Source organism: Peromyscus leucopus, chromosome 14 (assembly GCF_004664715.2).
Source record: "Peromyscus leucopus breed LL Stock chromosome 14, UCI_PerLeu_2.1, whole genome shotgun sequence".
NCBI lineage: Eukaryota > Metazoa > Chordata > Mammalia > Rodentia > Cricetidae > Peromyscus > Peromyscus leucopus.
The window spans coordinates 6,816,659-6,840,144 of NC_051075.1; the positions used below are offsets into that span (position 1 = coordinate 6,816,659).

Sequence of the window (23,486 nt, forward strand, 5' to 3'; positions counted from 1 at the left end):
ATCAGCCAGATTCTTGTTTTGATAGATGACTTACAAGAACTCAGTTCTGGCTCAAGCAATTGAAAATTGGACATTACTGCCAGGGGGATTGGAATTGATTCATGGAAATCACCCTGTAACTCTGATCTGACACACATGTCCTCGATTTCCAGAAGCCAACCAAATAGGACCCAAATGATTCTTCTGCATTTTTCATTGGCATGATACCAAAGAAGCTTACAGATTGAGAGGAAAGAGGTTTACACAGTTTACCTTCCCCTTCTGAAGTTTTCCTGCCCCCCACCCCAGCTCCTGTGTCCTCAAGGTCCCAAAGTGACTCAGACCAAAATGAACACACAGAGGCTTATATTAATTATGACTGCATGGCCTTTAGCTCAGGTTAACTACTGACTAGCTCTTACACTTAAACTCAGCCCATTTCTGTTAATCTATATGTCGCCACATTTTTCCTTGGCTTTACCTGTGTGCCATTACATGCTGTTCCCTGGATGGCGGGCTGGCATCTGCTGACTCAGCCTTCGACTTCCCAGAATTCTCCTTGTCTGTTTATCCCGCCTATATTTCCTGCCTGGCTACTGGTTAATCAGCTTTTTATTTATCAACCAATCAGAGCAACACATTCACAGCATACAGAACATCCCACAGCAAACATTCTATTTATCATTCCAATACTGTTTCTGTTTGTTTTGCTTGAGATGGTATGTCACCCCAAGTGACCTCTAACTTATGACCCTCCTGGTTAAGCTTATTGTGTGGTTTAGCAGTGTCTCAAATTTGTTCTTCATAGTTTATCACTTATATTGATATGTTTTTATGGTTTTTACTCTCTGTTTTTATGGTTTTTATTCTCGGTTTTTATGGTTTTTACTCTCTGTTTTGACACCACTGCAAACTACAGCATTATTACTGTACATATCTCTCAATACCCAAATAAAATTTTTTGAGGGTAATACTGAAACTATATATGATAATATTATTAAGATATACTGATATGAACCTAGAGACATTTGTACTTTGTGTTTTTATAAGCCCAGTCATAATTTTAAAAAGAATTTAAATTTAGCTGGGCAGCGGTGGCACACGCTTTTAATCCCAGCACTCGGGAGGCAGAGGCAGGTGGATCTCTGTAAGTTCGAGGCCAGCCTGGGCTACCAAGTGAGTTCCAGGAAAGGTGCAAAGCTACACAAAGAAACCCTGTCTCGAAAAACCAAAAAAAAAAAAAAAAAAAAAAAAAAAAAAAAAAAAAAAAAAAAAAGAATTTAAATTTAGCCTAATTTTCTATTGAAAATCCAATCAAAATAAGCTATGTCAAAACTGGAGTGTATTGGTATTATTTCCTTCAATATGTATAAGACAGTTAGTATGTCAAATAATTGGAGATAACATATGAATATGATATATTACATTAGATCTATAAGCTACACAGTACAATAACAGAAATAAGATTCTAAAATTCTGGAAATGTAGAGCGAGCAGAGATCAGGTGTGTAAAGGAACTGAGAGGGTAAGATATTTCCTGAAGTAGACAATACTGATATACAACAGCATACAATGTAGGCAGACAGCATGTCCTAAAGACAATGAGCTGGAGGGGACAGCATTGTGTACCAGGAAAGATCTGTTCTGCAGTCAACAAACAGCCAACATTTTATCTGGTTTCTTTCTAAAGACATTAGTGGATCATCAAGTCACCATGGGAACAGCTTCTGGTGGATATGCTCCACGCAGACCCATTTTCCTCTGAATCTTAGAAGTCTCTAAATGCAGTAACCTCTGCTGCCACAGACCCTGCTACTCTGATTCTGACTGCTGACATGATCACCTTACTAGACTGTATTCTAGAAGGAGTTTCTTGCTATTGTTTCTCTGTCTGCACTATATACAACCTAATGCTATCAAGCCACGATGAAAACTCATCAATTGCCCACCCTGACTCTTGTGATTCTTGAGACAAAGCTCTCTGAATTTCTCAGTTCCTTTTCCAAATCCTCTCCTTCTCCCTTTCTCCCTCTATCCTCCTCTCTGGGTTATTGTCACTGCACTCAAAACTCTCTCTCTCTCTCTCTCTCTCTCTCTCTCTCTCTCTCTCTCTCTCTCTCTCTCTCTCTCTCTCTCTCTCCCTTCTATCCTCCTCTCTGGGTTATTGTCACTGCACTCAAAACTTTCTCTCTCTCTCTCTCTCTCTCTCTCTCTCTCTCTCTCTCTCTCTCTCTCTCTCTCCCTCCCTCCCTCCTCCCCCCTCTCTTCCTCTCTCCCCTCTATCCTCCTCTCTGCAAACTCTTATTCATCCTTTTTACATCAGTCACTCCATGTATCAGCTCATGTGATGTGTAGAACAACTGAATTCTGTGTAAATTGTTTCACATATCGGTTTACACAATCATGCAGTCACTCATTCGTAAATTCTTAATTGAGCAGTGACTGTGTTCCAAGCATGTAATTCTTCCCACACCTTCCTCAGTCTTTTAGACTGCAGATCTTCCCTGCTATGAACAGCACACTGCACTGCAATTGCTCCACAGTCTATGTCCCTGACTGTTATTGAAATCCCATATCAGTGGAAAGGGCCTGCTTAATAGCTCTGGTATCATGAACACTTAAAGTACATGTTTAAGTTAGCACCTTTGTGCTGATGAATATATGTAATTCACCTGTGTGTGAAAGTACTCATATATCTGATCCATAAACTAAATGATGCTGTATCTTGTTCTTGGGGGACTTCCTTCCTCTCAATTCATCCCACCTGCTTTCCACCCTTCAATGACAGTCTCCCTCATAATCATCAAAGGAGTTCCATGTTATTCAGACTTAGATAAAATAGCCCCATGAAACGGCTTCAAACATTTTACCTTCATTCTCAAATACGCTGAGAGATGTGCCTGCTCCATGTGACGTGGCTGACTGTCAACTCCATGTAAACTTTCGTGAGTTCTTCCCTTTATTCACAGCCAGTTCAATTGTTCTTGTGGGACTGGAAGGAGCATCATCAGCTGAAGATCTTTAGTCTCCCATCCACATTCCCTCTCTTCCTCCTTTCTTCCTTCCTTTCTTTCCAGATGAAAATTAATACTAATATGAGTTTTTAATACCAAAAGATAAAACAAAATACCTAGGATTGAACATAATCAAATTTAGGGAGTGCCAACAATTTTGTTCTGATTTTTGTTGTTATTTCTGTGTATATATTTGTCTGTATGTGTGAATACTATGTTTGCATATGCTCTATAAGAGGTATCAGATTTCCTTGAGCTGGAGTTACAAGTGTTTGTGAGCCACTCAACTTGGCTGCTAGGAACAAAACTGAAGTCTTCTGCAAAGGCAATGCCACTGAGACCTCTTTCTAGCTCCAGGAGTTGACTCTCTGTCCTTCCTTCCTTCCTTCATTGTGGAGAAGAGCAGCCCAAAGAGCAACTGAAAAACTAGGTACCAGAACTGAACACATGGCTTCCAAGCTAACAGAAAAATGTTTAAAGCACGTAGAGACACACATGTCACAGCTAATATACTGTTTATATGTCCCGTGCATGACAATGTTCTGCCAGGTATTTTATTAAATATACAGCATTTTATTCTGCTTTTTAAAAATTAAGAAACATTGTATTTTCATTCAAATTTGTTCTTGAAATGTATCCATATCAGAATGCATAGCGTCATTTTCCTCTAGAATATTTATTGGTTATTATATACATAACTATATATAATATCAGAATGGTTATTATATGTAATACAATAGGCTATTATACAATATATACTATATTGTGTATAATGTATATGTTATATTGTGTGATATATTATATCAATATATATATATATAAATCATGAAGTAAATGTTCATTTTGGTTGATAGATTCAAGTATAATAATTCCCTTATGTATCTCAAGTTATTCATTTTCAATAGTGCATAATATCCAGTGATGATATTCCAGCTTTCAAAATTTAAAGTTTTTTATTTAAATAAGTCTATGTCACTGTATATGTGTATATGTATATATATATGTACATATACATGTGTGCATGCTATACACACACACACACACACACACACACACACATATATATACATATGCATATATAAAATCTCATAAACATCACTTGATTGGCCTGAAAAATTTGGTTTGAGATCCTGAAGTCTCTTTTTATTTGCTGGTAAATCTCATTTTTATATATTGCAATTGCTGGTTGGTTTGACATTGTTTTAACATCTTTTTTTTTTTTTTTTTTTTTTTTTTGGTTTTCCGAGACAGGGTTTCTCTGTGTAGTTTTGCGCCTTTCCTGGGACTCACTTGGTAGCCCAGGCTGGCCTCGAACTCACAGAGATCCACCTGCCTCTGCCTCCCGAGTGCTGGGATTAAAGGCGTGCGCCACCACTGCCCGGCTTCTTTGTTTTAACATCTTTTGTTTGCTATTTTTAGTGTTAGACATTAGCAGTACTTCCTTTTTATTCTGTCTTCTTGCTATGTATTATGTAGTGCATATGCATGTATGTGTGTGAGTATGCATATGTAGTGCATATGCATGCCCTTTACTTACTTTTGTTTTTATTAGTTAGGAAATTATGATTTCAGTTTTTTGAATGTTTATTCTTGAAATTTTAATGTTTGTGTATTTATTAATGCTCTTATTCTAACTCCTTCATCTTCAATTTTATTTTTGTATACAGTTCTGCCTAGGTTTTTAAATTCATGTAGAGCTGTATGTGTGCACATATCTGTGTCTGTGTGTCTAATGCCTGAACATGTGTATATGCAGGTGCGTGCTTCTGTGTGCATACATGGAATTAAGAAGAGGTATCAGATGTCCTCCTCATCACTCTCCCTCTCCTCCTTTGAAACAAGGTCTCACCCTAAGTCCTAGGCTCACGCTTACTCAGCTAGGTAGGAATATTGCCAGGCCAAGGAATCCTCCTCCTTTCTCCCCTCCCAGCCAATTCAGTGTTCCAGGCAAATGTGTGTTTAGGCTTGTCATGTGAGTGCTTATGTCTGAACGTAAATTTTCACAATTGTACAGCAAGCATTGTTAATCTTTGAGCCATCTCTTTAGTCCCAATTCTTGCTGGTTTTTAACTTTTTATAGACGGTTATCAGTTTGTTTGTTTGACTGTATTTATCACTCACTTACTTGACTGAGTTCTTTATTTAATCTTTGTAGTTTTTATGTCTTTTTGTTTGTTTGTTTTTCACCTACTGAACATTACTTCCAGTATAATTTCATTCTTTCTGAAATACAATCCCTTTCCTTGCCTTTCCACAATGTGATTACTGAACTGACTATGACTGTCTGGGAAAGCTCTGTTTGTCCTCAATTTTTAATTGACAGGTGATGATTTTGTGCTCTGTGCTGACATTTGAAGTTTAAAGAGATTTGCTAATATTTGAACATAGTTCACCATAATTTGATCAACAATCAATATAAGCTTTTAATTTTTTCTTTCTAACATAATACGCCCCTTGTTTCTGGCTTCCATTATTACTTAGCTTCCTGCCTTTAATCTTCCACAGTTTCATTGAGACATCTAACTTGCTCTCCTTATTTGTAACCATCCTTGGGTTCCTCAGAGCTAGAGTGATGGGCGTCTTTCCTGTCTCTTAGGTTCTGAGATGCTGGTGCTGCTGGGCACTTCTCACGGCCTCTCCCGCCCTTCCTCTCTTCTTCTTTCTACACCTTTATTGTGCACACTTTGCTACATATTTCTCGCTTGGTCTTCTATGTGTTTATCTTTGCTCCATATTTTCTCTTCTTTAACTCTTTGTGGATTTTAAATCTTCCATCTCAAGTGTTTTGTTTTTATCAGCTCATCAGATTTTAATTTCAATAAGTACATTTTGTTTTGAAATATTTTATTTGGTTTTCACTTAGACTTATCTGCCATTTTCACAGTTTCTATATGTTTCTCCTTATTTCTATTATTGCTTAATTATCATTAAATCTTTTATAATTTGGGACTAGAGAAATGATTTTTCTCTTAGGACCTTGTACTGCTCTTAAAAAGGACTACAATTTTGATCCTAGCACCCATTCAAGATATCTCTAGTGGTTCTAACATACATACCTGCACACAGACACTCACAAATATACATAATTAAATATAAATATAAATCTTATGAAGAGCTTTTTAAAAATCTTACCTTGCGTTTTCAGACTCCTCATCACTTTTTAATATTTGCAATGATAACTCTCCTTATTAAATATATTGCTATCTCCTTTGTGATATCCCCTCTCTCTGTCTGTCTGTCTCTGTCTCACTTTCTGTGTTTCTCTGTGTGTGTCTCTGTCTTTATGTGTTTGTGTGTGTGTGTGTGTGTGTGTGTGTGTGTGTGTGTGTGTGTGTACCTACATTCATAAGCATATTAGGACACATGATCCAGGAGTTTGATGTTTTATTGTGAGCCCAGGCCTGGTTGAGATTGTTCCATTTCTGGGCTTCTCACGTGCCCATGAAAGCAACTCTATGTAACTTACATTTCCTCCTCTTGGGTCCCCATCAGCCTCATGGGAAAACTCAATTTATGTTAATTTCTTAGTGTTGACTATACTTGAAGAAAAATTTTTACTTCTCAGTTTTCATAGAGTTTCACTTTCTTTATCTCGGAACCAAGGGCCAGCAGTGTTTTTTCCTAGGACTCCTCTATTCTGGTTGTTGGACCACTTATAGGCTGATTTCCAGCTCTCCTGCTCTCACAGATGCAAAGTCCCACATAACTCAGCTGCAGCATCAGAACTCCCGCTCCAGCTTTGCATTCTTTCTCTTCTTTGATTTGCATGTTGAATCTGGTGTTTACTGTTTCTTTTTAGGTTAGCTACATATTAGGCTTTCTAGAGGTGTTCCTGATCCACATAATGAGAGAAGAAATCTTTACATGCATCTTATAGATCACTTTACACTGAGGCCTACACTCTTTGGCAAGAGAAACTATGCATTTCACATTGTTAAAACCTTCTTAATGGCACTGAAACTACACAAACATGAATGCACAATGATTTCTGCTTTTTTAACAGCAGGGTCTCAGTGTTTCCCTTTTGCTCTAGCCATCCTCACATTCACAATCTCATCTCTGTCTTCCAAGTGTCACTGCACCCCGAGACTCGTCACTTTGTTATTTACATGTCTAGGAAGAGAATGCATGTTCAACTGAGATGCTTTCATCTGCTGAGCTACAGCCTTTCAATTCTGACGTGCAATATGAATCTTTTAATGCCTTACATTTTATATTAGAAAATAAAATTAAACCGATGTATCTAGCAAATTATTTAATCCACTATGCAATTTGACTAAGCAGAATATTTGCTTTTATATATAATCTTATGGCAGCTACATTTTGTACTGATATTTAAATATCAGTTCTTCAAAACTCCAAATACATTTTTTATGGTCCAGTCACATCTTTCCTCCTGTTTATCAAACTCACCATTTTTTGTGTTTGTTCGCTTGTTTTAGGCCTAATGGTGAATGAAATTTTTTGCTGGCCTTGTGACTTTGAGACAGGAGATACCAACTACAGAAACTATGCTCCAGAACTATGGAGTCAAATTACTAATGACAAAAATAAATACTTTTAAAAATCACACACCAACTACCTTCATAATGCTTTATGCTTTTGTTGGGCTTATTTACAGTTCTCCTTGGCTGTGTATAAGCTGTGGTTTAGACATGCATGGCAAGGCTTTTAACAAGATTGTTTAATTGCCTGTAAGATGTTTCTCCCTCAGCATCCAGCTAACCACCAGTCATTCCTCAAATTCTTAAATCTTATTAATACTAAAAATTATGAGTGGATACATGTGAGACTCCTATCAAAACTTCTGGCCGTTCTTGACCATAAACATGTAAGTCAGTTGTTATGGAGTGAACACCAAGTCTTTTTACCATTTATTATTAATCACTGCTTTGTTATTATGTGTCTATTTGACCAAAAGAGGAAGAAAAGGAAATTCTGTGGACTTCTGGCAGTGAGAAAGTGTTGTTTCCTAACGCCCACTTGGAAATTGCCCAAGAAGCCAGGCAACCCCTTCCTGGGCCTTAACCGAGATGGATTTAAACACAAGCCATGAATTCTTTCTGATTGCTGTTTGGCCCGAAGGTTTGCTGGAAGCAACAATGTCCTAGTTAGACTGTTCTCCAGCTTTTAAATGCACTAGAGTATGATTGTATTATGTTTTGACCCTGATTTATGTTGAAAACCCAGGAATGTTTTTCCAGAAGAAGTACTTTGTGTATGTGTGAGCCTTTGAGGGCTGGCTTCTTCGGAGAAGTGACTGGCTCACCTCAGCATCCTGCTCATTTATTCAGACGGCTTGACTCTAAAGGAGGAATCTATGAATATCCAGTGGTATTTGGTGAAATAAATACTATAAAACAGATAGGGCCTGTTTAGGGCATAACACCATGATGTAATATGTCAATGCTCAATTACACATTTATATGCACCTTAAAAAAATTGTCTCAAGAGAAAAACTGATTGTCATAATACTGTGTTTCAATTCAACCCACACCCTCGGCATTCTGTGTTCCAAATTCCTAAAACCCTCAAGTTAATGCTTTCCATGTTGTGGGGTTAATTTACATAAAGATCTGGAGTTCCTGCAGCCCTGCTTCAGCTTCGGTAGCTCTGATAGTCTCCACAGTGCTGCACACAAATTCTAGAAACTTCTCTTCACAAAGACAAGCTATGGTTATCAGCAGGCATTAGTCTCACAGAGTGACCACTAACCATGTTGAACTCCAACATTACCCAGGCCCCCTTATTCATGAACTTCATCTCACAATCCCCGGAAAACACATCTGTTCCAACTCTATGTGTTTTGAAAATTAAATGTACCAGTATCATGCCGACTGACCTGGCCACTAAAGCCATGTGGGAGAATTCCGGTCGGCAGCTCAAGCTATGCCGAGGCGTCGGGTCATTTGGGAACTTGTAACTCACTTGGCCAGAGCAAAGGAAAAAACATGAAACACAGAAAGGAAAAAAAAATGAGAAAGACAGAGGACATTCCTGAATGTGGGTTCTTTTTTTCAGTTTTGAGTGTAGATTATTCCTTGATTCCATCATGTTAAAATTTCATCAATATTTATCCATGTGAAATTGTCAAGGGTCAACCAGTCTTCTCATTCTAGAGTTCTGTGAGGTTTCTCTGGCCTTTTGCTTCTTACCGAGGAGAAGTGATGAAGTAAGGATTCTGTGGTAGACTGATTTACTGCTGAGGATCGTAACTGGGTAAAGAAAAAATGTTCAAATATAACTGGCTGGCAATATTTGTAGCAGAAAATATTGATATAACACATTTGTTGGGATATAATTTATATTGAATGTATTCTTTTGAATGTTTGGCTTCCATAGAGTCTTATAGCACAATTTCTGTCAAAAATGCAGCTTGAAATAGCAATAGACACAAAAGCCAAGGGCAATGAAAACACCGTTCTCAAATAAGATTTTGTGTCTGTATATGCAGATTAGGGGAAGAACACTGATGTGCTGTTAAGGTAATTTCACAATTTGGAAATTATCTTTATGGTAGATTCCACTTAGCTGATCTTTACAAAAACAATTAAATATATATACTAGCCTAGTACATATGAAGAAGCTCATCAGTTAGAAGCCTGCAGGGGTTTATCATGAATATATTTCTTTTGTCTGATATTCTGCACTTTACCTTCTACAGGTAGAATTTGTTTAAATTTCCACACGTTTGTGTAGCAATTTTCCTTCACCCCTTCCTTCAGTCTTTCACAGTGCTTCTCCATTGGTAAGAAACTTAGTGTAAGGGGATTATATCCACAAAACCATTTGGATTGTATCAGGACTAGCTCAAGGATTTTCTAGGTAATTTTACCTCTGGACACCTTCTATTCCACATGCTAGCATCATGATCTGAAACAGGAGATCTCACTATCTCCTACTTTTCCAGAATCATTGGCATGGACTCAGCATCTATCTGTAAGATGCACCATCACAACCCTTTTAGATGCATCCATGGCTACAGAGAAAGTTTCTGAGAACTCATACTGGCCTAAAGTGCAATTTACCTTGCAACAAATGTTTCACAAGTTTTCCACTATCTTCAAAACATCCTAATTATTTTAGGAATCTTAAGAACTCTCTCTTCATCCCCCTCCTCTCATCTCTAGCTCCATCTGTCTCCTCCAACTTTTATCCATCTACAGAAAGGAAAAGAAGCAACAATAATGAACTTTCAACTACATTAAAAGCTAAGCAATGATTTGTAGGATGTCATTTTGTAACATGACCAAGAATATGCATTGTACTTTTTGAATTACATGTGTAAATGAAGTATTTACTTTTGAAATTGTCCTTCAAGCCCATCATCTTCACCCAGTACCCACTGAACTTCCCTTTGAATTCCCATCACTGTGCCTCTACACAGTCCTCACAAAAATCCCTGTCATTACCGATACATAATCTGCCATCATTTTGGCCATATCCACTACATTATTTTTTGAACATGATCTTATTGCAGTTAAATTTCAGACAACTGATTGCCAGAGACCACCATGTCCTTGGAGATTACAAACTTTGTAATCTGGGACTTGGGAACTTAAAACCACCTCTTTTCTCTTCTTTTCTAGTCTCTCCACGTTCTCCAAAATGTGTAGAGAATGCTTTTTACAAGGTACTTCTCATGACTTTTCCTCTGTTCATTCAGCAACATTGTTGTGCCAATAATTGGGGCAAGACTATTTCTCTGCCCTCTTTTCCTGGCAGATGTAATTATTTCTGGGGATAATCCTGGGAACTTTCTAATATTGCCATACTGTGTTGGCAAACTCCTTTTCACTTCTTGAGAAAGTAGAATGATTTAGTCATTTTGAAACAAAAAGAACAAATCGGATTTCAGGGCTCTCAGGCAGTGGTTTTCTAGAACCCCAAAGTTTGGATCTTTAAGCCTTTTTATAGTTCTGACTTGTGGTTTTCAAAGACAATGACTGAGGGGAGCCATTTAGAAAAAGAAGCGGATGTTACCATTTCCATTTATACTTTCTTTACTCTATTAAAAAAAGTAAGTTCTTTGTATGTGTCTTACACAATAATCTTCAAAATAAAGTTAGAAACAATGAACTGTGAATATTTTCAGAACAAGTTTAGGAATCATCATTGCTAAGGCTAAGTCACTAACAGCAACAGTAAGGATAACAGGATAACGTGATCGTATGGCCCGAAACATGTTTGTAACAGATGCACAACTGAAGCTGCAATACATTTTCATACACATTATTTCCAAGGAATTTCCCAGATTATTTTTGTTGTCAGATATAGACACTGAAGTATAGTAGCATTAAATATCTTATTCAAGATAAAATTGTGGCCAGGCAGTGGTGGCACACGCCTTTAATCCCAGCACTCGGGAGGCAGAAGCAGGAGGATCTTTGTGAGTTCAAGGCCAGCTTGGTCTACAGAGCGAGATCCAAGAAAGGCGCAAAGCTACACAAAGAAACCCTGTCTTGAAAAACCAAAAAAAAAAAAAGATAAAATTGTGACTCAAATATATTTCTGTGCTCAAAAGTGGAACAATGCTAATGAATTATGATTTACATAGGAAACTCTCTGTCTACTAAAATGAGAATGATTTTTTCCTTACTCAAATAAACTCCTCCAAAATAATTATGGAATATAAAATTTATTTTTCAAAAAAGTTATGAAATTAAATATAATAACTCCATAATTTAACTAATTTTAACAAAACAAAAGACTCAGAAAGACACATATAAAAGTTTGCCAGGCTAAAGGAGATAAGTTCACAAAAACGTATATAATTCTAAGTTCTATACATTCAAGGACTATATTGCTCTTATTTCTGACCCAAGTTAGCAGGGACATGCCCGGAACAGAATGGAATTTGGGGGAGGGATTATTGATGAACAAATATTATCTGATGAGGATTGAGTCCACACAATATTTTGTATACCTATTCACATTACAAGTTGGTGCTATGCTGGTTTTTTCTTTGTATTGCATATCTAATGCTAAATAAATAGTTAAGGAATTGATAGAGTAATATGAGTATTTATTTGAAATAAGATTGAAATCTAGTATTTTATTAGTTGTGAATTAAAAATATGGGGTTGTTTTCCATTGGCTCTATATTAAAGCTTTTAAAAGTTTTTCACAATGCATTTGTCTTTCTTTTTTTGTTGACATTGTAGTAGAGGTGATGGAAGCACATCCTTCATCCTAGTTTTCTTCCCATTCTTTATCCATCTTGTGCTTCAGGTCAGGCCCCTTTCTTTCATAGATCCATCAGTTGTGTATTCTAATAATTGATCATTCTAATATGCTTGCTTTTCTTAGAATTGCCTCAGTTGTGCTTACTGCCATTTCTTACAATTGTCAATGAATATTTCAAGAAACACTTCTAATGTTGAATTGCCTAATTACTGTAGGGTGTTTGATGCAGATATCCTATTATGTTATTCAAGATCATCTCAGAAAATATGTGAAATGTGTATTTGAATCTGAAATTAATATACACCTATATATATTGTCCCTCAATTTGTGGAGATTCTACCTCTTTCCTTCAGGTCATGATAGGTTATTTAGTATTTGCCCTCATAATTAAATTGTTCTTACTATTATCACTTGGAACTGAGGAGATTTGTGTCTTGGTGCGGGCTAATACCTTACTTACAGCTTCAAAGCTAGACTGTGCACTCTGGACGTCTGCAGTGTTCATGCAATCAGGATCTAGATTGCCAAACTTATTGGAAACAGCTGGGTGCCTGTTGCCTGCCTGTCTCTTTACTGGAACTTTTTGCCAGAACAGGTAGTCCAAATAGAAAGTAAGGGCAAGTTCAGGCATCTGGGGTGTCTCTCAGGAAAGCAGCTGTGGCTTCCTTAGGAAGTTGTCATTATTAGCCATCAGCCACAGTTCTGTATACCCTTGGGACCAGTTCTGGCATGCCTGGCCTAGTAGGATGCAGTTTACGACTGAGGACATTCACAGAAAACCATTTGGGCTGCCCCATCTCTGGCCAAACTCTAAGAAATCTCTCAAGCTGCGAGCCATATGTAGTTTTCTATTAGTTGGCTTTCTATTATTCTACTCTGGAGGCCTCCAGTTACTAAGGCTCTAATCATCCCTATGACGCAAGCAAAAACAATATGCAAGAGTCTTTAAAAAAACTCTCTTAACATAGACTGTCCTATTTTTAACACTAGTTACCACTATTATGTCTGTAAACACAGCATGCGCTCCTGAAAAACTGAACATATAAGACTTTTTGTTATTTTTCCTAAGTAGTATACAAATACAAAGAAATTTTTGGTGACACACAAAATGTCATGATAAGCATTGCTGAATGGCATTTTACATATAAAACACATTTCTTTAAATATATGAGTATTGATCAAAAGCTGAATTTTTTAGCCACATCAGGCATTCTAGGCTCTTGCTCCTGGATGCACTGAAAACCTATTTGCTGTATGATAAGATTCTGGGGAGAGGATTTGCTTGCCACTCACTAATTACAGAAATAAAATTTTGGTAGAAGATTGTGACTGATTGATTTTCCTTTGTAAATTTCATTGAAACAGGGCTCTGTTTTAGAGTACAAATGTCATAATTTCACTAGTTGGAAATAAGTTAGAAATGTAAGATATTTTAAATCATAGTTGTCATGCATATCTTCATTAGAGATAAGTCTTTTAGGACCTTGAAAGATTAGGATCCATCAGTCTTTTACTTGAATGTTTTCAGTTTCAAACATACTGGATATGAGACAAGGAATTTTGTGCCAATGGAAATCAAAGAGACTTTATTTCTAATTATAAGTAAAGCATTTGTGTAGTTGTATAGAACTACAAAAGAAATTTGAGTAGCTATTGGGTATAGTTGAGGGGCAGAGGATTTCCTTTGCATTTATGAGGGCTTTGGTTTGATACCCAATCATTATAAAAATCTTCAATAAAATAAAAAAAATATAAATTGTAATATTGAACTTTTGAATTCATTAAACTCTTAAAAAGAGTTCAGTTGCAGTTCACTCACTTTTAGGACATAATATCAGCATATTTAGAATAGTTTATCCATCAGTAACTTTAATGCATATAAAAGTTTCAGCACAAAGTAAAACTAGGTAATATTCATCAATCACTTTTTATTCTTTGTACTCTGGTTTTAATTCCAACTTTTTCAAAGCTAAAACAAGTTGATCATGTTTATGAATTTGTCATGCTTTGCTTTGTTCTGTTTCCTTCTCACGTGGATTAAAAAAAAAGAATAAGTGCAAGAGATGCCTAGTATAACGAATCCCATAAAAGACTATCTTTCCAACAACAGTCCCCAGCCCAGTGACTGCATTCTCTTTCGTTTCTTTCAACTTGAAAATAAAAGAAGAAACATCTAACCAGAAAAAAATACAGAAGGAAGTTTGGATAGTAAGAATATATGAAAATGTTTAGAATCTGTAGAGAAAACAGTCTATATGGAGCAGCACCATTGCCTATAAAAAAGGAAAGAATTCAGCAATTAGTCAAAAGCAATTCCACAAATTGTGTAAGCAGATTACTGTATTCTGAAAACAAAGCTTGGTAATGTTAGTATTCCTAAAAATGTTGTGTGTCAATAAAGACAATTAATTCATACTTTTAATTCAATGAAGAAAACTCCACAGATGTTTTTGAGAAATGTAGCATGTATTTTCATTTTATGCTAATTATGGTTTATACAATTCCAACCAGATGGGTTTGCATGCACAGTAGCTAATTAAAGCCAACTGTCTTCAAACATATTCTCTGAAATGTAGGTAGGCTTCATAGACCTCTAAGTGATCCCTAATCTTATCAATAATATTTGTCATTCTCAAGTGCTTATGTGATAACTCAAATGTGGTCTAGATGGATAGCAGACTAGTTCACAAATAATGTAGAAAGAGACTAGACTTTGAGAAGTGAATAAATTATTGTACATGTTAAGAGATTACCAGGTAGGGGCTGAAGAATTTATTAACATGGATGATATGACACTTGTGTTAGTCAGCTTAATACCTTTTCCACTTTGTTTCCTTTGCCCCAACTTAGTATAAAACTGCAAAATATCTGAGTTTTCACTGTACAGAAGTCAGCTAAATGCTTACAAATGACTCTTATGCTTTAAGACATATTCCCAAAGTTGTATTGATTTAATTTGGACATGGATGTTTAGTGTATTTCCTTTCTTAAAACTAATATCAGTACATACAAAAGGACTGAAATATATCCTTTCCAAAGAGTTCTCATTTATACGTGTGCATAAATGTACTGCTTTCTCAAAGCTAAAAACTTTAATTCATTTTAATGCATGGTACAAAAAGTTAATTTTTAAACAGTAGTAAATTGTCCTTTAATCTCATATTAAATATAGTTATGATTGTGTTTTGAAAATATTATTTAGAAATAAACACATATATACACAGATGCACACAATTCTCAAGGCTTCTACATTATCTAGAAACAACTTCTCTACACTTTGATTGTCTTCTTCTGTATGACTCAATATTTTAGCCATCTACAGAATACACTATAGGCAAAGATAAAACCTCTTAATTTCTTTTGAGTAGACATTTGTGAAACAGGTTCTTGATAAAGTCCAAGAAAAGAAAATCTACCACTCCCTAGTCACTTTCTGATGTTCTCATTTTTAAGGACGTCTGGTGTCTGTCCCTGTTCTGTGTTTATGTCTTTGTTCCTTGCATTGATAGGAAATAATGATATATTACAGCAATTGAAGTTTAATGTTTGTTTGAGTCCTTATCTCTACAGCTCTCAAAAGCCATTTCTAAAACTGAAAGCATGGTGCTTAGAGGATTAACTTAGTTTTCTCCAGATAATTTCAAATAATGTAGATATTTTCCATTCTTTCATTAAAGCAGTTCTCGCTCATAATTATTGGCATTCTTTACAATAGCCAGTTACCAATAGCCAGTCAAACTTCATTGACACTAGAAAAATAATTGTTTTAACTTTGTAGATGATTTCTATTTTCTTTGTATGAGTGTTTTGCCTGCATGCATGGATGTGTACCACTTGTGTGCCCAGTGCCTGTGAAAGTCAGAAGAGGACCTTGGTTCCTCTAGAATTAGAGTGAGAGATGTCACCATATGGACGTAAGAAACTGAACACCAGGTCATCTGCATGACAATCAATGTTCTTAGCTGCTGAGCCATCTTTTCAAACTAGAGAGTAATATTTCTCTTTCTTTTTATATAGTTTTATTTTTGAATGTTTTAAATTTATACCTATTAATCCTTGGATGGGAAAGAAAGACATTTTATGTTAAAATATCTTCTGTTTAGGGCTCAGGTATAAGGTGTCAGAGCTGAGAATGAGTATATGTGATTATCGGGAATCCTAGGAAATTAGTCTAAAAATCTACATGTTTTTTTAAACTTAGACAATTGCATACACTTTGTTGTTTAATTAAATGAAATAAAAATAAAACAAAATTCATAGATTAGCATTTCATATATCAATAATTGAGATCCTTTCCTTGGTCAGGTAGAATAAATGGTCCTCCCTATGAGAAATAACAACACATTTGGCATGCTCATCAACTCATTAGTGCTACAGGGCTCCATAAAGCATTGATTAGCTTTTATCAGTAGGCAGAAAATAAATGAGATATAGCACAGTAAGTGTTTTTATTTCAACATCATTGAAAATAAACTTTTAAGATTCAAAAACCAGCCAAACCAAAAAGTCAAGTTATTCCATAGACATTCTTTCTCCTGTGAATAATTCAAGTAATTTTAAAGCATGTGTTTCCCCTGCAAATTTATGTCAAAGTTAAATGCTATGAAAAGTCTTTTTCACACTTCCATAAAAGCTGTAGTGCTGCTCACTAGCTGTACTTGCAATGACCCACTGTTCATTGCTTCCTTTGGCCATCATGTTTGTTTGAATGGCTATAGATATATACCCAAACCAGAAGAGATGAATATATACAGAGGCATATAAGTCAACTCACTTGGCTTGTGATTTGGGGATTTGCAGCTGTAGAGCGTGCCATTTGCACGAAATTACCCCTGCTTCTATGATTCTCCTTCCAGTAAGTTAGAATCCTCGTTCGCTCATATTTGAAACATTTTCCACAAGGCCCCTGAAACAGACTGAACTGGGTGGGGGCAATAGTTCCCCTTGGTATTTAATAGGGATTAGGTGCTCAGATTAGCCACCTGCCAAATGATGAGCTTTCTAGAATGAGGTGGAATAAACAGAGAGAGGATCTGTATAGGTCAAAGTTCAGGCATTAGAGTTGAAGTCCCTGGGAAGTCAAGGAAATCGCCTGAAGACAAGGACCACTAATGATGTGTTAGCACAGGGAGGGCTTGACACTGAGAATGAACTCCCTCTGTTTCACATTTTACATCCAGCTGTTAAAATCATGGGACTTGGCCAGACCTATGATAAAATGAGGGTGCATTGAGTTTGATTACAGAAACATAAGAATAAATGAAAAAAAGCTACAATATTCATTTACTCTGTCACTATGCTTATGCAAGAATGAAGTTTCTTTCATTTAACTTAAATGAGAAATATGTAATGATCTATTATCAAATGGGACACATTTAGTCTCAATAACTATGAAAACACAAAATGAATAGCTTAATACAAAATCAAACAAAATTGAAAAAGAGAAAAATTTTGACAGAATTGATTTCAATAATCAAATGGTTATATGAATTTCATCCCAAATAATTTTCCATATTAAATTATGGATGTAACATTATTAAACTTCTTATATGTTATATATGGTGATATAATATATCCATATACATATGTTCAGAATATAAAAACTAATTTGTTTTCCTCTACTTTAATATTTCTAACAGAGAAGTGTCAACTATAGTTTAAGAAGGATATAGACATTTTACATCATTTTTGTGACCCTTTGTCAATATATATTTCATTATGTTTAAAAACTCTAATTTTCATTTTTAAAATCTTGATTATGAAAACATCTTAAAAGCCTAGTGATTATTGGCTTTAAAACCTGCAAATCCAGATTGTTACTCTTTAAAAATGAATAAATAAATAGATAGATAGATAGATAGATAGATAGATAGATAGATAGATAGATAAAACAATTAACTCTGGATGTGATGCTCATCTCAGTCAGCTGCCGTCAGAGTTGTATGTGCAAGGGGGCTTTCTGGGGCCACTGCAAATGTGAAGCGCTGTCTCAGCTAGTGATACTCTTGAGATTGTTTAGTAATCATCTGTTAACACATTTTGAGCTCCTACTGCTCCATCCAAAGTAGATCACAATCCTCCAAGACAAGTTGTGGGAATCAGACAACATGGTCTGGTAAGAACACCAAGAGCTTCCCTGGCCCAAGCATCTCTCTACAGTATATTAGGAAGATCTGACTGAGGCACCTGAAAGCTACTAGCTGCAGGAGTCCAGCTCCAACCTGTCAAAAGGTTCCTGCAGGGAGGAGAGAGGAATGAGGAAGTATTAGATACAAAGACAGATCTAGACAACAAGAAAGACAGAGACACAGGAAAGCTTCAGGAGGGTCCAATACCCAGTCACCTTGTCCTTTATTCTAATGGGCTTTTTATACACTACCAAGTGGAGAGGTAAAAGACCTCCCCCTTTCAAGATCAAAACACAATGTACAGCCAAAATACCTGGAAACCACACCCATGGCCAAATCATCCCATTATGGCAGCCCTGATGGGTAAAGCAAGCTCAGATTCTCTGACCTTGAGTAAGATCTTAATAGGGAGCCTCTGTGGGCCTCCACAACCAACTGTACATTTCTTTGGAGGATTAGCCCATAGATACCCCAAACAGATAAACTAAACAAAGTGAACCCTGTTCCTCTGTAGGGCGCTGACTGCATTTGAGACAGGTAGGAAACAGGAGATATCGGGTTTTGGTAGGAAGGAGGTTCACATGTATCAAAAAGATTGGGTTTCAGCTGGGCGGTGGTGGTGCACGCCTTTAATCCCAGCACTCGGGAGGCAGACCAGGCGGATCTCTGTGAGTTCGAGGCCAGCCTGGGCTACCAAGTGAGTTCCAGGAAAGGTGCAAAGCTACACAGAGAAACCCTGTCTTGAAAAAACCAAAAAAAAAAAAAAAAACCCAAACCAAAAAAAAAAAAAAGATTGGATTTCAAAGGTAGAAGGGCTACCCATCATGGTGAAATAATAACAAAGTCATACCTTGTAATTTTTACTTTTTCACTCTTGTTTTACTGAAGAATTTTTAGTGATAGAAGTATGTGTAGTCTTAAGGACACCATCCATACTTGGGGACGTGGAAAAAAAATGAATCATGACACATGAAATTTTACGTTGAGTTTTTGAGGTTTCATGGAAATCACTCACCTCGGGTCTTCCTTCATGTAGAAAATACAGATTCAAACTTAAAATCCTTCATTGCCACATATATTTCTGATTCTACTACCATGTGCTAGTTATTTGATGGAGATACTGAATTCAAATAAAATGTTTACCAATACTATAGACATCACCTCTGACCCTCTTGGGAAGCCGTATTCTCCGCTATCCAGTCCACATTAACTCATCTTCAGAGACAAGAGGAGCTCTCTACTCTAGTACAGTAGTGTTCACAATTCTCCTCTGGTCCTGGTGTTATTTTACCTGGCACCACCAGGAGAAATCTCATGAGGTCATTTCTCTTGAATTACAGTCAAAAAAAACAAATTGAAAACGAGCCATTAAATACATTGTGCTTGACTTCTGAGGCAACTCCAAAATGTTAATATTATTCTTGCCTTATACTTCAATATAAGTACTGATTTTTCTTTTCTTTTTCTTTTTTTTTCATTTTGTGGGTGTGATAGGCTGAAAGGAATGCATAGAATAATGGGAACACACCTATATGACTAATCAACATTCAGGAAAATAATCATCTAGAAACAACCAGGAGTTTTTAATTAAATTGAACAATGCATCACATCTAAGCACCAATGCTTAGCAAAATTTGTTTTTTCAATTGTTGCTGACATTGTTTTATTTTTCTGATCCTGATAGCAAAAGTATTTTCGGTTATTTAATGGCTGACTTCAGTTGATGTCTTTGACTTTTCCTCAGTACCTCACCCCAGCATACTCCAATGCTTACATGTTACTGCTTAAGTATTTTTTCATTGTGTATTTTAATGCATCTTCCAGAAACAGGAAATGTCTTCCTGGGGAGAAGTAACTGTAGTATTGTCATAGTTTGGAGAGAAGGTTTGCACAGTTCATACATACGTATAGAGAGGCATGGTGTAGAAAGGAGACCCACAGACCTGCATAGTTATTACAATAAGTCTGGCTTATTATAAACTTATTACAATAAGTTTCGCTGTTTCATCATCATCTAACACTTATCATTAGTCTAACATTCTCCTAAAATGGAGGTCAGGAAAGTAGCCACATGGCTTAACGAAAAGAATGAGGGGAAGCATTCACATAGGAGAAACCTGAAAACACACAACCTACAACCTGTGCAGAGACAGATGCATTATGAAATATAGTATTTAGATTATGCAGAGCAGAAAATGCTACAACCATTATTTTTGCTGGGAATGGCTGTGTGCTTCTTATTGCTAAATTCACTACAAATCAAAAATATCACGTGTTTGATTTCTTTGATGATTTGTTGTGTATATCTAATGTTACCTAAAAGCAAGAAATTGAACTCAAAGTACTCCCAAGGCGCGCGCGCGCACACACACACACACACACACACACACACACACACACACAATTTTAAGGAGAGTTTTGTTGCCACATTTTTATGCACAGCAAGATCAGAAGATGGAGAAGGCAAGTTAGCCATAGTTTTTGGATTTTCTTCCTGTTGGATGAAATGCACAGTCGGATAGATTATTTCACCTCAGAGGTAATCGATTGTTTAACAGTGTTTTCACTTCTCCTATTCCCAAACCTCCCTAAACTGTAGAAGCAATGACATCATTTAATATAGAACATACAGGATTTGAACCCATAAATGTAGAAGAAACTTGTTCTTCTTTGTTCAGTATCTAATTATCTCTAAATAACCCATGTATGTAAGCATAGGAACAACAAAAAAGAGGAAAAATAAACTTCTTACTCTCATTATTATATTCACATAGCATGTCTTAGGTTGACTAAATCTGATCATTGAGCAACTTACAGAAATTTGTTTAAGAAATTTGACTGTGTGAAATTATTTGTGTTTGCTTTTTTCCAGGAAAATCATTTAATTTAATGGAATGAAAGTTTTGACTCACTTTCTTTTTCTTCAGATTTTCTTTTCTGTTTGCACTGCTTTCTGGGGAGTAAGAAGCGTGAAGCGACTCACCGCTGGCTCTTGGAAATAGCCCAGCTACAGACAGCTCTCTTGGTCCTGTCAGTCATCCATGGCAGGTCACTGCTACAGAAAGAGCGTTGTCTTACATACTGCCTATAGGAGCTACTTAGTTAATGAAAAATGAAAGTACCTGTTTACCTATGCTTTTCATGCTTGCTTTTCTGTTAAAATTAAAGTGAAGTATACTATTTGCTCTCACTAAACGCCAGATTATTTTATATATATTGAGGCTGTATTCAAATGCCTATGGAAAGGAAAGGGTGGGCTTAAAATATTTAACGAAATGAAAATTACATTTGTCTTGCTTGGTTTGACAACTTTTCCTTTAACATTTGCTAAAACTATACTTAAATACATCTCTGTGGTCTTTAAAATGTGTTGGAGTCTACGTGAGCTGGCATTTGCCTTTGCAAATAAATCATCTGTATTGCCACATTACATAAAAATACATCAATGTGGTAAAAATGATTAGAATTGGAAAAAGTTAATTGTTCAACATGTTAGTTTATAAAACATACTTCTAGAATGGTGGGTTGACTTGTTTCAACAGCTTGAGGAGTACACTGTAATTCATGCTGTTTCAAATAGTCATAATAATGTTAATAAAATCATCTGAACAGAAGTGACAAAAATGGTGTGTGTATACTGCTTATGAAATATTAAAAGTCCGTTGTATGTTCCATTTGAAAATACTGACAGAGATAAGAACTGAGTTCAGAAAAATATTGGAAAAAAGTCTTTAAAAAGTAAGAATTCTTCCCTTCCTCCAAAATTTATCAGACAATTTTAGCAGTCCAAGTCAAAATTATTCTCTACTTACATGCATCACTGAATTAAGAGGACTAACTCACTTTTAAGTATGTTACTTAAGATTTGAATAAAAAAAAATGTGGGGAGCTGACAGAGAATCAGGCTGCAGGAGTCTGTGCATACTCATGAAGCAGAACTGAGGCACATTTACTTTTCAAGCTGAAACAGCAGAAGAAAATTAACTTTGCATGATGGAAATATTAATAATTATATCTCAAGCGTCAGAAGTGGGTTTGGCTTTGCTTCATTCAGTTTTTATACTTCTTAATTAAATGCAGGATTTGAGCAAATTCTGAGGTCAATAACAAATATTAAATCCTACTTTGGTGCCTCATTAACAGGAATTGCTGGGCTTCATAGGTATAGACAGACCTACCTTACAGGAGAGAGCCCTCTGCTGGTTTGAAACTATTAATGTATCATTAAAATTCTTGAGATGCATATTATATATTCCCAAGAATTTCTATGCTATAAGTTACATCATTCATTAATGGAAAGAAAATAGAATTTTTATTGATTCTCAAATATTTACTTAACATGCCAAAATAATTTTATGATGGGGGGTATACTACAATATATGTGAATATACAGGGGTAGTTTAAAATGAGTTTAATCATGAAAATAATTCATGTGCAACTCAGGTTCCTTTGAATAAACTCAAATGTATTTGTTTTCTCTTTTCTACCTTAATTTTTCACTATGACTTAAATAATTTTCTTTTAGAAATATAGGTATTTTCAAGTCACAAATTTCCAAGCCTTTGAATATGGATATGGTTCCCAGATAGGCGATGTGCCTCAGGCCTCTGTGCCTGAGATAGGACAATTTTTCAACCTTCAACCTTGCTAATTTTCTGGTCCTATTTTCTCTGGCAAACACTAATGCATGATGACAGATCATGGAACTCTTAGTAATATCGTAAATTGATCTTGAATGGTTCCATGTAATTTATGCTGGTTCTTGACTGGAAGGACTTTAATTGTCCCCACTTTTCTCTCTCAAGAGAATAGCACTGAAAATAGGGCTCATCAATTACCAGTTTTTGATGGAGAGGTGCACAGTGCCTTTGCAATAGTCACAGGGACACTCAGTCCCACTTATCTATCAAGAAGACCAAAATTCATTTATAGGGCAGAACTCTATTAGCAATATTTAATGGAACCTCTAAATTATTGCAGAAACGGGTATTGCAAAACCATTTTGCAGAACTCTGAGGTGGTTAAATCATTTACCCAAGGCCACCACGGAGCACAGTTGATGGCCATTCTTTTTTAAATTCTCTGAATTCTAACATCAAAGACTGTGACACCTCTCCATTTCCTGCTAAAAGGTATTCAGATCATAATTCAAGGATTATAGTTCATGTGTAGAGTATGC

At 36.0% G+C, this 23,486-nt stretch overlaps 1 protein-coding gene across 1 annotated transcript in view; it reads left to right on the forward strand.

Annotated features, from left to right (window-relative positions):
* The window catches only part of Agmo (alkylglycerol monooxygenase), a 289,744-nt gene extending 267,813 nt beyond the window's left edge, over positions 1 to 21,931 (forward strand). Inside the window, exon 13 of the mRNA XM_028872292.2 lies at positions 21,235 to 21,931. Within this exon, the coding sequence (XP_028728125.1) occupies positions 21,235 to 21,309 (75 nt within the window). The 3' untranslated portion in view covers positions 21,310 to 21,931. The remainder of the gene's footprint in view (positions 1 to 21,234) is intronic.
* The last annotated feature ends 1,555 nt before the right edge of the window (positions 21,932 to 23,486 follow it).